Source organism: Tympanuchus pallidicinctus, unplaced genomic scaffold, assembly GCF_026119805.1.
Source record: "Tympanuchus pallidicinctus isolate F22 unplaced genomic scaffold, pur_lepc_1.0 scaffold5, whole genome shotgun sequence".
In the NCBI taxonomy this organism is placed as follows: domain Eukaryota; kingdom Metazoa; phylum Chordata; class Aves; order Galliformes; family Phasianidae; genus Tympanuchus; species Tympanuchus pallidicinctus.
In genome coordinates, this window is record NW_026294769.1 from 54,746,444 (window position 1) to 54,761,232 (window position 14,789).

At 40.0% G+C, this 14,789-nt stretch overlaps 1 protein-coding gene across 1 annotated transcript in view; it reads left to right on the forward strand.

Annotated features, from left to right (window-relative positions):
• Positions 1-9,947, forward strand: part of LAPTM4B (lysosomal protein transmembrane 4 beta) — a 58,653-nt gene extending 48,706 nt beyond the window's left edge. Inside the window, 1 exon segment of the mRNA XM_052703309.1 lies at positions 7,958-9,947. Coding sequence (XP_052559269.1) covers positions 7,958-8,032 — 75 coding nt within the window. The 3' untranslated portion in view covers positions 8,033-9,947.
• The last annotated feature ends 4,842 nt before the right edge of the window (positions 9,948-14,789 follow it).

Consider the following 14,789-nt stretch of genomic DNA (forward strand, 5'->3'; position numbering starts at 1 on the left):
AGAGATTACTGATAATGGCCTGGGTGTCTGGGAAGCAGAAGTCACTGCTGCGAGAGGATGAGATGTACTGCTGTGTACTGTGGCTGTGATGAGGCACTGGGGGTAAACATTTCCAGGTACAGGTCAAATTCTCTGCAAATATATACTTAGGTTGTAAGCGTATCCACAGTTTAGTCCCTGTCTCATACAGCCATATACAGGTTTCAGCCAAGAGGGTTTTAAATTGATTTAGTGGTCCTGATGAGTGAAAAGCTGGACATGAGAAAGCAGTGTGCTCCTGCAGCCCAGAAGGCCAACAGTATCCTGGACTGCATCAAAAGAGGGGTGACAGCAGGGAGAGTGAGGGGATAGTCCCCTCTGCACTGCCCTTATGAGGCCCCTTCTGGAGTACTGTGTCCAGGCCTAGGAGCCCCAGCACAGGAAAGATGTGGAGCTGTTAAAGAAGGTCCAGAGGAGTGCCATGAAGATTATCAGAGGACTCTCTTATGAAGAAAAATTGAGGGAGTTGGGATTGTTCAGCTTCAAGAAGAGATGGCTCCAGTGAGACCTCATTGCTATCTTCCAATACTAAAAAGGAGCTTACAAGCAGAAGGGGGGAACAACTTTTTATGCAGGTAGATAGCAACAGGACAAGGAGGAATGGATTTAAACTGAAACAAGGAAGATTTAGTTTAGATGTTAAGAAGAAATTTTTTATTTGGAGGGTGGTGATGTGCTGGCACAGGCTGCCCAGAGAGTAGTGGGTGCCCCATGCCTGGAGGCATTTAAGAGCAGGCTGGTTGTGGCCCTTGGCAGGCTGGTCTGGTGGGTGGCAGCCCTGCCCATCGCAGGGTTGGAACTAGATGATCTTTAACAGCCCTTCCAATCCCTTCCCCAATGATTCAATGAAATCTGTCTTTCAAGATGTTTCAAGCAGTGTTCCTGCTTTACAAATGGGAAATGTTTCCATGAGAAAGTCAAATTATTTGTTAAAACTCAAAAGGTCCCAGACAGGATCAGGACTGGGTTGCTGTAGCAATAACTTTAATTCTACTCCAATTGTGCGTTGATCATATGTCCCTGTTTATGTATTGTGTTTTGATGTAGTGTGAAGTCCTTTTATGAATTTTAATTTTAATGCTTTTAATGAATAGCTCATAGGTATTGTTTGCTGTCAGACCCTGAAATGTATTCACACTGCCCCATGGGCTCTTTAGAAGTAAATCTGGAAGTTGCTGTGCCTTGGAAGTGCTCCTCTGGGTGACAGAGAACTGGAACATAATCACTTGTTTGTGAAGTAGAATCCAAGCACGTATTCCTTCCAGATTTATGAAGAAGTGATACTCTGCATTTTGCAGAGCAGTTGTTGAAGTACCGAGGATTCATAGGGCTAGTCCCAGAACACACCGCTCATTTCGATACGTGGGGATGGGTCTTGTTCATGCCACAGGAAGAATTCTCAAACACTGGGCAGCAGCTGGCTCCATTTCATTTCATATTTGAAAAATCAGAATTTAAATTATTTTACAGTAAATTTGTATTTGTTACAATTTTCTTATCTAACCTGATTGATGTATAGAATACTGTTTTCCAAATGTATTTTATATTTTATATAATAATCCTGGTTTACAGACAGTAGATTGAAGGGCTGATGGGTCTGGCAGTGAAAGTTTGAGAGAACATCTTGAATGCTGACTACCACTATCAGCACTTAGAGTAGAAATTTTTAATCTGTAGCTTTTTTTGACATTATCAAGCACATATATATTTGTTCTAGAAAGTGTCAGAAAAAAGTATTGTAGAGCTGTCTCTAATAGTGTTTGTTTCTGTTTTTCTGTGGGAACTCACAAAGGTTTCAAATTGTTGCCAGCAGTTCAAACCAGAAGCTGCTTGTGTTAATTGTGCACTTCCACTCAGAGAAGAACACACATTGCACAGGAAAATGTGATCCAAAGATTTCTGTTCAGTTCAGTGAGTTGTGGGTCAGGCTCTCAAGAATGCAGAAATAATTGATTACTCAGATATTTAAGTTTACTCACACAGGACTAAGCACATTTTGTCCTCTACAGATGTACTAGACACCAAACAGATCCAAGATCTTGAGTTAAAACTGGAGTACATGTAGCAATATGAGAGAACTTGCACAAATACTGAAGAAAAAAAAACTTTCTAGTGAAGGTTCAGGTTAGTGGGGAAACATTTGCAAAAAAGATGGAAGGATTATTGAAATTATGCAATTCCTCCTTACCTCCCAGGAGACCTTGGGGTAAGATTGATTCCAAACCATTTGAATCCACAAATATTTGCCTTTGTTTCTTTTTAGACATGTTTCTAAGTAATGACTTTAAAAACTTATTCTCCCAAAATAGATTAACTAGAATGTAAAAAATAAGAAATGACATATGATCATATTAACTGAATGTGTTACAGCTATTGGAAACTCATATGGTAATTATTTCTCCCAGTGAAGATCATGTTCCTTGTAATAGAGAGACACTTATGTAATACAACTATCCAAATAAGTGGGATGACAGCAGCTAACAAAGAACCAGGATTTCTTATGAGTTACTTCTGGATTACTCCTGCATGCTATAAAACAAGACTGCTTATTACCAAATGCTTAAATGGCACTGGGTGCAAAGCTCAGCACTCAGGACTCTCTCTGTCTCACCTAAGTACTAACTATGGAGTTACAGAGTCACACTTTGTCTTATTTCCTTCCTTTCCTGTAGTTTCTTTCATACTTGGCTTTGCTCTGACAACAGGAGGGTGGGAAATAGCCCTTCCAGCCTAACCCTGTGTCTGAGAAATTTATCTGAGAAGTGGGAGATGTGGGTTTGAATCCTGTTGGTTTGGGAGGCTCTACAGCTCTGATCTCACAGTCTCTGGGCAGTGTTTTTGTCACATTATACAAACAGTGAGTAATGTCACCTCCTTTTCTGGCTGCATATTGAAGGATGATATAACAACCCTATGAGATTCTTAAATACAGTTATAGGGGTTGTGAAAGAAGTTAGAACCTTTCTTCTTTTGGGTTTTAGGCATCCAGTGGAACTGAACCCTAACCTTACAAATGTGCTAGTTGGTCTAGCCATAAAAATACAGGATTTTGCTTCACAGGAATCAATGAGTTCCATAAAATGGGGGCCCTGTGTATTTACTCGCTTTAATAATTTTCAAGTGACGGTCTCAAATACTCTGTAAACATTAGTTCTGGAGCAATGAACAGGCAATGAAATGCTCAAATGTAGTGCTCAGGAAGCAAAATGCTTCAGTTGTCTTAGGGGATACCATGGACCTAAAGTATGCTTATGCTTTTGTCATTCACTAATTATTTTAGGCTGTACCTATCCTGATTAGATTCTCAGATAAGACTGAATGGAGTGTTTCTGTGTACTTCTCCAGCTTTTGAATTTATCCTTTCACTAAGTTACTGGCTTCTTCCATGTTAGGTCTTTGGAGAGCATATTTTGTTGCAGTAACCAAGCAGTTTATGACCAAGGCACTTATCTGCTTCCATTACATCACACTGAGATTTAAAATTAAGATAAGACATGAGAGAAGTGTCATGATTATCATTTCATCTATTTTGGTATAAATTAATCCATTAAAATTCAAATGGAATTCTCTCTTCCTTGAGATTTTGTAACCATTTCAAGAGTAAGTAGTTAAAAGATGAGATAATTCAGCTTTTATATTTCTCCATTTGGCCAAAATTCACTTAACTGTGAAAAGGCAGAGAAAATATTAGGGGAAGTAATGACCTGAAACTGTTCCTGTCAAAAACAGAGCTGCAAGATTTATAAGTATCATATCATAGAATGGCTTGGGTTGGAAGGAATCTCAAGTATCATCAAGTTCTGACCCCCCTTCCACAGGCAGGGTTGCCAGCCATTAGATCAAATACTAGGTCAGACTGCCCAGCGCCCCATCCAGCCTGGCCCTGAACACCTCTAGGGATGGAGCATCCACAAGCTCTCTGGGCAATGTGTTCCAGCACCTCACCATTGTCTCAGTAAAAAGCTTCCCTCTAACATCTAACCTAAATCTGCCTTCCTTTAGTTTAAAACCATTTCCCCTTGTCCTATCACTCTCTACCCTTGCAAAAAGTTGATTTCCCTGTTTATAAAGTCCCTTTAAATACTGGAAGGCTGGAATGAGGTCTCCCCACAGCCTCCTCTTTTCAAGACTGAACAAGGCTGTCTTCATAGGAGAGATGCTCTAGGGGCCCTTGGATTGTCTTCTGGCCCTCCTATGGACTCTATCCAAAAGCTCCACATCTTTTCTGTGCTGGAGGCCTCAGACCTGGATGCAGTACTCCAGCTCATGAGGGCAGTACAGAGGGGACCTTCTCCTTGCTGACCACCCCTCTTTTGATGGAACCCAGCATACCATTGGCCTTCTAGGTGCAAGAGCACGCTGTTGACTCATGTTAAGTTTTTCATAAAATATATTTTCAAAACATATTTTATTTTGTTTTGTTATGTTTTATATATATTATTTTATTAGAGTGCTTGAAGAGCTTTTCAAATCATCTTGGAATCTGAATGATTACTAGCCTTACAGCTGACAAATGATTAAGTAACAGTAACAAAAACATACTGACTGAAAGTAAAACAGTTAAATTAGATTAAAAGACTTTTACTGTACTAACAATGTGACATACTTGGAGTCCCACATGCTGCTGTGGTGTATTCCATAAACTCTGCCTGCTCTCCTCCAAGTTTTGTGCATCATGTGCATTCCTATTAATCTTTATTAAGCATCCCATACTTTTTTTTTTAATAACTCAAACACTGCTATGCAAATGCAAAGGAAATAATTTTGAATTCTGCTTATTATACACTTTTCCTTTTTTTTTATCTCGCGATTCTGTTCATGTCAAAGAAATGCAAGATTGGGGTATTTAAACATGAAAATCTCTGGATAATAAGCTTGTAAAATTCATCACTAATGGAACAGCTAAGATTAACAACCCTTACCAGCAATAAAGTGACTATACACCTTATAGACAATTACAAACACTGTAGCCTTACACTGTAGATAATTTAATGCAAAACTTCTGGACTTCTTTAATAGCCTCCCTAGTTAATAACCTATATGCTTTGAATATTGCAATAGAAGTTCAAATGCCTTAGGAATGGCCAATGGCTTCTCCAAAGTGACTCCTGTAGATGCTCCTATCTCCTCTCACTTCTTACAAAACAGTTGAGAATGCATTTGATGAGGCTCCTTGGCATTAGTGATGTACATATGATTTTTAGGTCCATAGAACTTAACAGAACATTCATGTCTTCAGAGCATGGTAAAAAGACTTGCTGAGAAGCTCTTCTCCTACTTGGGGGATTTCATTTTGTTCAAGAGTGAAGGGAGTGAAAAAGCAAATTCTTCAGGAACGACAGTAACCACAATGCTAGAGTAGTGATTTTAATGTAACAACGGTTATTTTAGCTTTAACAAGACCAAGTGCTTGGTCCTGCACTTTGGTCACAACCCCATGCATCACTAGAAGCCTGGAGCAGAGTGGCTGGAAAGCTGCATGGAGGAAAAGGACCTGGGCATGTTAGTTGGCACTGGCTGAACATGAGCCAGTAGTGTGACCAGGTGGCCAAGAAGGCCAACGGCATCCTGTCTTGTATTAGAAATAGTGCAGGCAACAGGAGCAGGGAGGTGATCATCCTTCTGTACTGGGCACTTGTGGGGCTGTGCTGTGTTGTTTTGGGCCCCTTGCTACAAGAAAGACATAGAGGCCCTGGAATATGTCAAGAGAAGGGTAACAAAGTTAATGGGGTGATTGGAGCACAAGACTTACAGAGGGGGAGCAGCTGAGGGAACTAAGATCATTCCATCTGAAGGAGGCTCATGGGGGACCTCACCACTCTCTACAATTGCCTGAAAGGAGATTGTGGTGAGGTGGGAGTCAGCCTCCTCTCCCAGGTAACAAAACGTAATGCCTTAAGATGCTCCAGGGGAGTTCCAGGTTGGATATTAGCTCAGAAAGTGCGGTGAGGTATTGGAACAGCCTGCCCAGGGAGGTGTTCAGGAAGAGGGTCAATGTTGCACTGAGTGGCATGGTCTAGAGTACTCGCAGGCATGGGTTGATGGTTTGACTAGATGATCTTAGTGGCCTTTCCAACCTTAGTAATTCTATGATTCCATAACTGAACTAAAAAAGAGAGAAGTGGAGCACAGGGAGAGGTGTTGTTCTCTATTAATTAACTAGTGGATTTGGAAAATTGACAGCTTTTGGAAATGAATCTGCTGTAATTTCTTATTATGTCTAGTGAAATGGATGCTGAACTTGAAAGAAATAGGCAACAGTTTGCAGCAGAGCATTACAGACATACAAAAAAGAAAGCTAACATCTCAAAGTGAACTTGATTCATTTTTAGAATCATCTGTGGATTACATTGAATTACAAATTACATTGTTTCATAATGCTAATGAATATGTTCCAGTACATTTTAGAAATAGTGCCTTTTTTTTTAGAAACAAAAGGCTTTTACCAGAGACTTTTAAGAGTAGTAAATTAATGGTCAGCACCAGGGAGATCTCAGTTTTAGTATTCTTCACAGTTTACGTGTTCTAGCAGAGTGATTTACTGAGGTTACATTGTAATATATATTTATGATTTTTATCACAATATTTTACAAAGTTCTAAATGTTGTTATAATTTAATTAGATAAGTGGTCTGTAAATTGCTTACACCCTTTCATCCTGACATAATTAAATTCATTTTAATACAGAGCTTTTTAGATGTTGTAGTTGATGTATCTATCATATACTGCATTTAGAAACTTAAACATATGGTATTGATAAAGAGCAATGACTGATAATTTCCTTTTCTAAGTAGTGAAACTTTTTGATTGAGAGCAGCAGATGCCAAGGTATCTGTTTTGTAATCCAGTGAACATGTGCACTTGAACATGTGTACTTGAACACAGTCATCAGTGCACGTTTGTAAACTCACATAAGTATTATATGAATCATGCTTGGAACCATCCTACAAGTAACAGATCCAAAGTCTACTTAAATCTATAGGAAGATTCCCACTGATTTTAACATGCTGTGGATGAGGTCCAAGCTAAGTGACTATGAACGTTTCTTTGAAGAAAGCAGATTATCAATTTATTTAAAAAGAAATCCTCGCATAGCAAAGTTTCCATTGACTTCAGTGCAGTCAGGACTTTCCCTGTGCATGTTTAGACAGTCAGCTTCGTGTGCCCTTTCATGACCAAGAAAGGATGTTTATAACTTTGGAAATTCCGTCACGAATAATTGATTGAGCTGTGTAAAGTATCTCTGCCAATGTACCACAACTGTTATTTTTATACACTATTGATATATTTCAGGGAATGCAAACTACATCTTTGTTTAGACATCTGTTTTACCCTCAGTTCCTGCCGGGATTCACAGGCCGAGTGCTCTGTCACTTCTTTACATGCAAACTACTTACTGTCAGTGCAGATGTCATTAAAGCTGCACGATAGCTAGCATGCTGGCTTAAAGAAGCTGAAACCTTGGTTCAAATCCTTCGTCTTCCCTGTGTGGTTTAAACTTGCATCTCCCACGTTGTAGGGAGCTGCCTGGCCTCCTGCAAATGGGCTGATATACGATTAAAGCTGCTTTAATTTCTATCAGATGTTAATTACTGGAGGGGCTTCTGGGAATGCATGTCTTCCCTCTCACAGCTGAGAGCCCCCGAAACACGAAAGTGGAGATTTATTGAGACATTGGGTAACTTGTTTTCAGTTTTCTTTCCTTCTCCCCACTCCAAAGTAATTCTTAGCTATTCCAGTGAGTTTTCGGAGAGGCTCGGGAGACTTTATTCACTCTGGCTTAGGAGCCTGTGCACTCTTCCAAGAGATGTGGTTCAAGTTCTCCAGACAGAGGGCAGCTGCAGAATAGGCAGCTACTGTCACTGACACACTGAAGAAAATCCTTTTTGACACTATAACCTTTTTCTGCTTTCCTGCAGGTGCTGCTGCCACCATATGATGATCCTGCAAACGGAGCTGCTAAAGATCCTCCACCACCTTATGTGTCAGCATAAGAGGGAGCTCTGCACCTAGGGAGGATAGCTTTACTTTTCAGATATCTGAGCAATAGTTTGATAATTTCACTTCCATGTTTCAACATCTATGGGTTACACACTGCTGTTCTGCTGACATATTGAAACCTAAATTTTATGATTAAAATTCTGTAGATAGTTTTAATAATTCGCTGCAACTACAGCTGTGTGCTGAACTAGTTTCAGAGCGATTCTGGGTAGTGATAAGGTTACAGTAGTCACTGAATAGCTTTGACCACTTGCAGTCATAGAGAGTGTAGGACTTCGCATCATCAAACAGGTCAAACAGGTTCAGAATAATTTCCTTTTTTTCCCCCTTAATTTATAAAAATTCCAAAGCATTACCTTTTTTCTCAGATGCCCAATTCGACCTTCAGAACACAGACCAAGTCCAAAAAGTAACAGTTTCATTCCCGTTCTGCAAAAAATTATTATGCTACAAAAAGATGATTATTGCAGGGAGTTTTATATATTATTCTCCCCTGGCTAGTAAAAAGCAAATCTAGTAGGGAAAAATAAAAATAGGAAGTCAGAGTACACATAGTAGTACTCTGTGATGTCCAACAAGTCAGAACCAGAACAAGTGGTCCAGCAGGACTTACTCTGTCCCAGCCTGCAACTATTCTAATGTTCAGAGCAAAACTTAGCAACTGGTGATTTTCTCTTCCTGCCTATGCCCCCTTTTCCTCTCTAGAAACTTCTCAGATAGTACTTTGATGTCACGAGATCCCTGTTTTTAAAGCCCCATGGTTAGGTGACAAAGCTGCATCTTTCACAGTCAATATGCAAATGTTTTCCCATTGGAATGTGCCTGTAAATATCGCAGTGTTCTGTTGAGCGTGAAGTAAATTATACAGATTCTAAGATACAAGCTCCCAACCGATGGGAAACTTATGCATGTAACTTCCTCTAGCATTAGCAGATATTTTTAGTGTGTTTCTCATGTACACCAACGTGGGGATTTTAGATTCCTTTTATAACTGAACTGGTAATGCTGAGAATCCTTCTCACAGGTCTCATCCATCCATGAATGTTTGTGTGAGGTATTTTTTTGTTCCCCAGAGAAGTGCCTCCTGCACATATAACCTTTGTTGTTGTTGATGAAGGTTCTACTTTTAGTTGGAAAGCATCAGGGCAAGGAAATAGAATGTGTGTCTCTACCTCTCACCACTCCTCCCTGTGGTGCCTCCTCTCCTTCTAAGGTGATCGACAGGCTGATGCCACTGTGCACAGGGAAAGGGCAGTGCAGAGGTGGACCACAGTTTGGAAGAGCACCAGAAGGACCCAAGGTGCCATCTCCCTGCCACCCAAGGTGCTGGCACAGGAGCCCATGCCCTTTCCAAGGAGGACATCCGTTCTCACACTCAGTGCATTGACTCCATTCTGCAGCCCAAAGGAGAGTGGAGCTTTTCTTGCCTTTTTCTGGAAAAGAGCTTTCCAGGGGAAGACAGGACCAACTGCTTCTTTTCACAGAGGTTCTCACTGTGACCTGTCCTTGCATGGGTCATAGAAGGAAGAATCAAACTCTTCTACCACACCTCTGGGAAATGCAGGTTCCAATCTGCCTTTTGGCATTTTACATTCTGGTTCAATCTGGGATCAAAATAAACAATGATTTTGACCAAACACATCCTGAAGTCCATCCATCGATTTCTGTCACAGCCCTATTGCTTCCATCAGAATAACTCCATTTATAATTATCTCACTGTAGTTATCTTTGGGAATTTATCTGAATTTGAGGGTTAGGCTGGCTGGTTGGGCTTCTGAGCTTCGTTTTCTTTCATTCCTGACAGATTTGTGAAGGATTTTAAATAGCCATCTGTTTGAGAAAAGCTGGTTGTAAATACATCACATCTGTGTATACAAACTTCTCTACAATAAAGGGGCATTTCCTCAAGAGTGTGGAAATCATTTTTGCTGAACTTCCAAGAACAAACCTACACAAATTCCTCTCCAATCAATCTGACATGGTAGGATTTGCTCTGTAATGAACTAAACTACCATCTTTCCCTCTGTACTACATAAGCAGAGAAAAGAATAGGAAGTTTATGAGGTAACTGATTGTACAATAAAAACAAATGATAATTGAAGCTTTTGGTTTGTTGTCCAGAAGTGCAGGCAGTTTCCCAAGTCTGATGAAGTGCATGATACAGAACAGGGCTATCCTGAGTTATACTAAAAGCTGTGGCTTCTTTTTCTGCACATCGTTATGGGGATAATGTTGTGCTAATTCATATGAAATTTCTGTAGATGCTAGCTTGTCAGACTGAAAAAACATGACCTCTTTATTCACACCATACATGCATAAGTGTGACTGCATTTGTGCTCCTGTCAGTTCTCCTTATATAGTTCAGATTTTGGTCAATTTGAGATAAAGGGATCACGGGTTATGGTGTCAAAGCCATGACATTTCAGCACATCGTGTTGACAGACAGCTAGGTAGGAGGGAGCAGATAATGAATGTATCGTAAGTTCAGCTCTGCTGTTGTATCAGGGGATATGCATGGGAGATGAGTTCCCCCACTCCCAAGGAAAAGCTGGATGCTCAGGGTCATAGGAAGAGATGTGAACCCCAGCCAACAGTTTTTTATCCTCAGTTGTTGAAATAATTCTCCATTTCTGCATCTAAGCCTGGGGAATTCACACCACAGCTTTTCTGGTACTCATTTTTAATAGTCAGTCATCTGTGACACACAAACCCATTAAAAACCTGGCTTGTTGGGTTGCTGGGAGCTTTGGGAACTGCTTGTTTCTAATAGTGCTTTTCTCACTATTCCTTGCACTTTTCCTCATCTCCTAGATATTAGGAGCACACACTTCCTCAAAGTGTTTCCTGTTTGCTTATCTTAAACTCTAAGGCTTCATGAAGTCGACACATGATAAAACATAAATTCCATTTCCTTCTTCTGTTCCTGACATTCTTATTCCTAATGAAACAGAATAGCTTCCCTTTCTCAAACACACATCTGTGCATCATCCTGGGGATAGTAAAGAGGAATTCATTCATATGGTGACCCGAAACATGACACTTGTAAGTACATGACATTTTCTCAGAATTAACAACCATTGTTTTAGATGTTAACCTGTCCGTATTTCTTTGGGAAAACTTTTGGTCTCCAGTCCAGAATTGATATCTTACCAAAGGCCGTATCAGACTCATTTACAGCCAGAGAAAAGCTTGGCAAGGAAGCTGAGGGAAAAGAAATGCGTGCCCTTTAAACAGCTCAAAGGGAAAGTGCTGTTGCATTGAGAGATTCACTGCTACAAACCTGGTTGGTTTACGTGCCTTCTCCTATGCTATGGTCAGAAATATAATTGCTCCTGTATCCTTCTATGTAGGCTGTTACAGCTGTTTGCAGCTCTGTTGCAAATTTTCATCACTGGAATGGATAATATCTTGGTCTTACTTGTCATTTGAAGACATCTCTGGATGTCTTTTTCTAAATCTAAGGAAGCAATGATTAAATTCCTACCAAGCTGTCCAGTTTGACAGAGGACTCCAAGCATTAATTTAGTGGCTGCTTCTCTGAAGCTAAGTTATATCCTCCCCATTCATAGGTCTACAGGAGGTCTATTTCTTGCAAGATGTTGGTTCCTGTGGCTAGGGAGATGTTCCCACACTGTCTCAGTTCACAGCTCAGAGAAATCCAAACAGCAGCCACAGCTATCTAAAGGAAAGCTGGGCTCTGATAAATCAGGATTAGAATCCTTTCAGGGAAGGACTCTGGTATTTGTAAATGATGGCTCCACACCCATGGATTTGACCCAAAATGGTTCTGCGACGTGGCCAGTATTTCAGCAGAATAGCTCAACAGGGTGTGGAAGGCATATCTGTGACCTTCTGCCTGCAGCCTGCCTACCTCCAGCAGAACGGGATACTGGAGCAACAGGAGTGCAGCCCCGTGGCCTCCCAGCCAGCACATACTAAGTCACTTCAAAGCAAAAAGGCTGTTCTACAAAAAAAATAAAATAAAATAAAATAAAATAAAATAAAATAAAATAAAATAAAATAAAATCCTGGACAGTGAGCTACAGCAGTAGTTTAAGTGAAGAAATAACATGATGTGCGATGTGTATCTTACTTTGTTTTCTTTCAGTTTACTCAAACCTTTCAATCAGGACTGGTCTGAAAAAGTCCCGAAATGTCTCTGTCCTTAGTAGCCAAAACTGGACTTAAGTAATTGGCCGGAGATGAGAAAAGCGGGTTCCTTGGAAGGCTGACTGAGCAGTGAGGTGATGAGTCAGGGATGTGGCAGGGCTAGCCAGCAGAGGAGCTGCAAGGCTACCCTAAGGCAGGGAGCTGCAGCTATTCCAGAGGGCTCCGCTTGCTCTTTCAGGTCAGTGTGACCAGGAGTAGCAGGGATGAGCCACACATTTTTTAGCCCAGAATCGGCATCATTCCAGTATCTAAATGCATCCTGCTTATAGCTCTGTCTGTTTTCATGTAGACTATGTCTGCATATACAAAACAATCTTTTGTTTGTTTATTTGTTTGTTTTGGTGTTGAAAGATGTTTTGAGTCTTCTTTTGCTTCATCGGTAGGAACTCTGCAGAGATCGTCCCCCTCCAAAATGCTCCATTTCAGATTCATTCATGACAATGGGGGCAAGGATGCAACTGGAGACAGAGGTGCAGCACTGGCAGACTTAGCATCAAGTCCCCTGAGCACATTGAGTATCAGGGTGGGCTAGGTGCTCTCAAATACAGGTGCCATCCCAATAAGACAGGTGCATTCTGCCTTATGGATGGCAGATATTTTGGGCTGCACAGATATCCTGTGTCTTATGGCTTTTCAGTTATATTTTGTAACTTTTATAGTTATATTTTGCATATCACCCATACACCAGGCTAAGACTGCTAGTTAAACAACAAATTGGTGGAGCATTCTGAAGATTGGTTCGATTTATATCGATGAGGTCATTCTTGGCAGCTTCAGATGCGCTCAACTGAGGACAGCAAGGGCAATAAAAGTTCGGGAACAAAGGTGAGAGCTGGACCTTAGTTGTAAATATTAATCTTTAGTGAGTTCATGAATTTTTCTCTTCATCAAATTGTTACAAAATTGGAATTGGTTTCATTTCCTTTACTGTGTTAGAGCCAAGGATGAAATTAAGTTTATCAGTTATACAGACCAGCCTAAGTTTCCTGCTATTGTGTGATCCTGCTTCTTTGCTTTTCATTAAAAAAAAAAAAAGTAAGAAAAAGTTCAAAATGCTTTTAATGAAGAAAACCATTAGGTACAGCAATTTGTTGTTGTTGTGAAGGAAGTACAGCTTCACCTTGAGGTGCAATCACAAGCTGGGAAAATTTTGTGATACAATCCTTGATCATGTGTTTGTGATGACTACCTACATTCCACACACAATGTCTTTTCTGGACATTTTTTAGTTTAGTTTGGTTTTTACTGCAAAGAATGCAAAATCTTGATGTTGATTCTACTTTACTTTTGAAGCAAAAAAGAGTTTATCCGTTTTGTTGTGAGTCTGTGACTTTTCCTTTTGGTTGGAATGTGTTTGGGTTGGACTCAGTTTATTGCCCAAATACATTTACCACATCGACAAGCTATACTGAAGATGTTACTACGGATCTTTGTCCTGGCACAGTTTTTTCTTTACTGTGAAATCTAATCTTGCATTTGGATATTTGAATTTTCCAGATATTTGGGGTCAGGGAAGTTGAGGAATTTTTTTTACATCACTAGGAAGGCATGACATTATTTAAGATATTATATAGCTTCAACCAGACAGTAGTACTTTCAAGAAATCTTTCATTCTATGCTTTCACCAAAACAAAGTTATCTTTCTTTTCAGACTTTATAAGCACAGTGGCCTGGTACAAAGCCAAAATATTGGCAAATGCCATAGTCAGTAGTGGTATTCAAAAAGCATATTTTGGAGAGTTTCTGAATGCTTAGACTACACATATCATAGAATATCCATTATACAAAGTTGTAACCAGAAGAGGCTGAATACTGTTCCTGGGAATTTTTTAGGTCACCTCCTCTCTAAATTTTTCTATAATTGTGTGATTTGGTGCATTACTCAGAAAACTGATAACGGAACACAGGACTGCTTGGGATAGCAGATCTTTTCAAACTTTCTTAATGGGGCTGTGGAATGGATCAGTATGGGTTTGAGTGGAAGCATTGCACACTTGGACATTTCTTAGGCACTTCATCTGATACAGTATAATATTTTGACTAGAGAACTAGAATAACATAGGGACTGCATTTCACACATGAAATAGATTGCAAAAGAGCTGATAAATCTCAGCTGTATGTAAGCAAAGAACTCTCAGCAAGTGTTTCAAGAGAAATTCTGCAGGAATCAGTTTTTGACTACATGGTGCTTAAAATTCTTAATCTATTACCTTAAAGAGCATAAATCATCAATAAAAAGATTTTAAAAGGTCAAGTTCTGTCTTGCCTATACCTTAGGGCTGTAAGTAATTCATACAGAGTGTTTTGAAAAGACTGGAGTGGATTAGTGAAGACCTGAAAGAGTCATTAGAGAGTTGGAAAATGTGCCATCAAGCGAAAAATTCAGAAAATGCAGTGCCTGTAATAACTCAGATTTAAGAGGTGACTTAAGGACACTGCATAAGTATGTAGGGAACAAAACTTTAGTAACAGGTGTCTTCAGTGTAACCAACAAAAGTTAACAGAACCCAGTGCCAGAAAGCTGAAGTTAGAAAAATCAGACTAGAAACAAGCTGACTTCTTCTATCCCACATCCCTCTC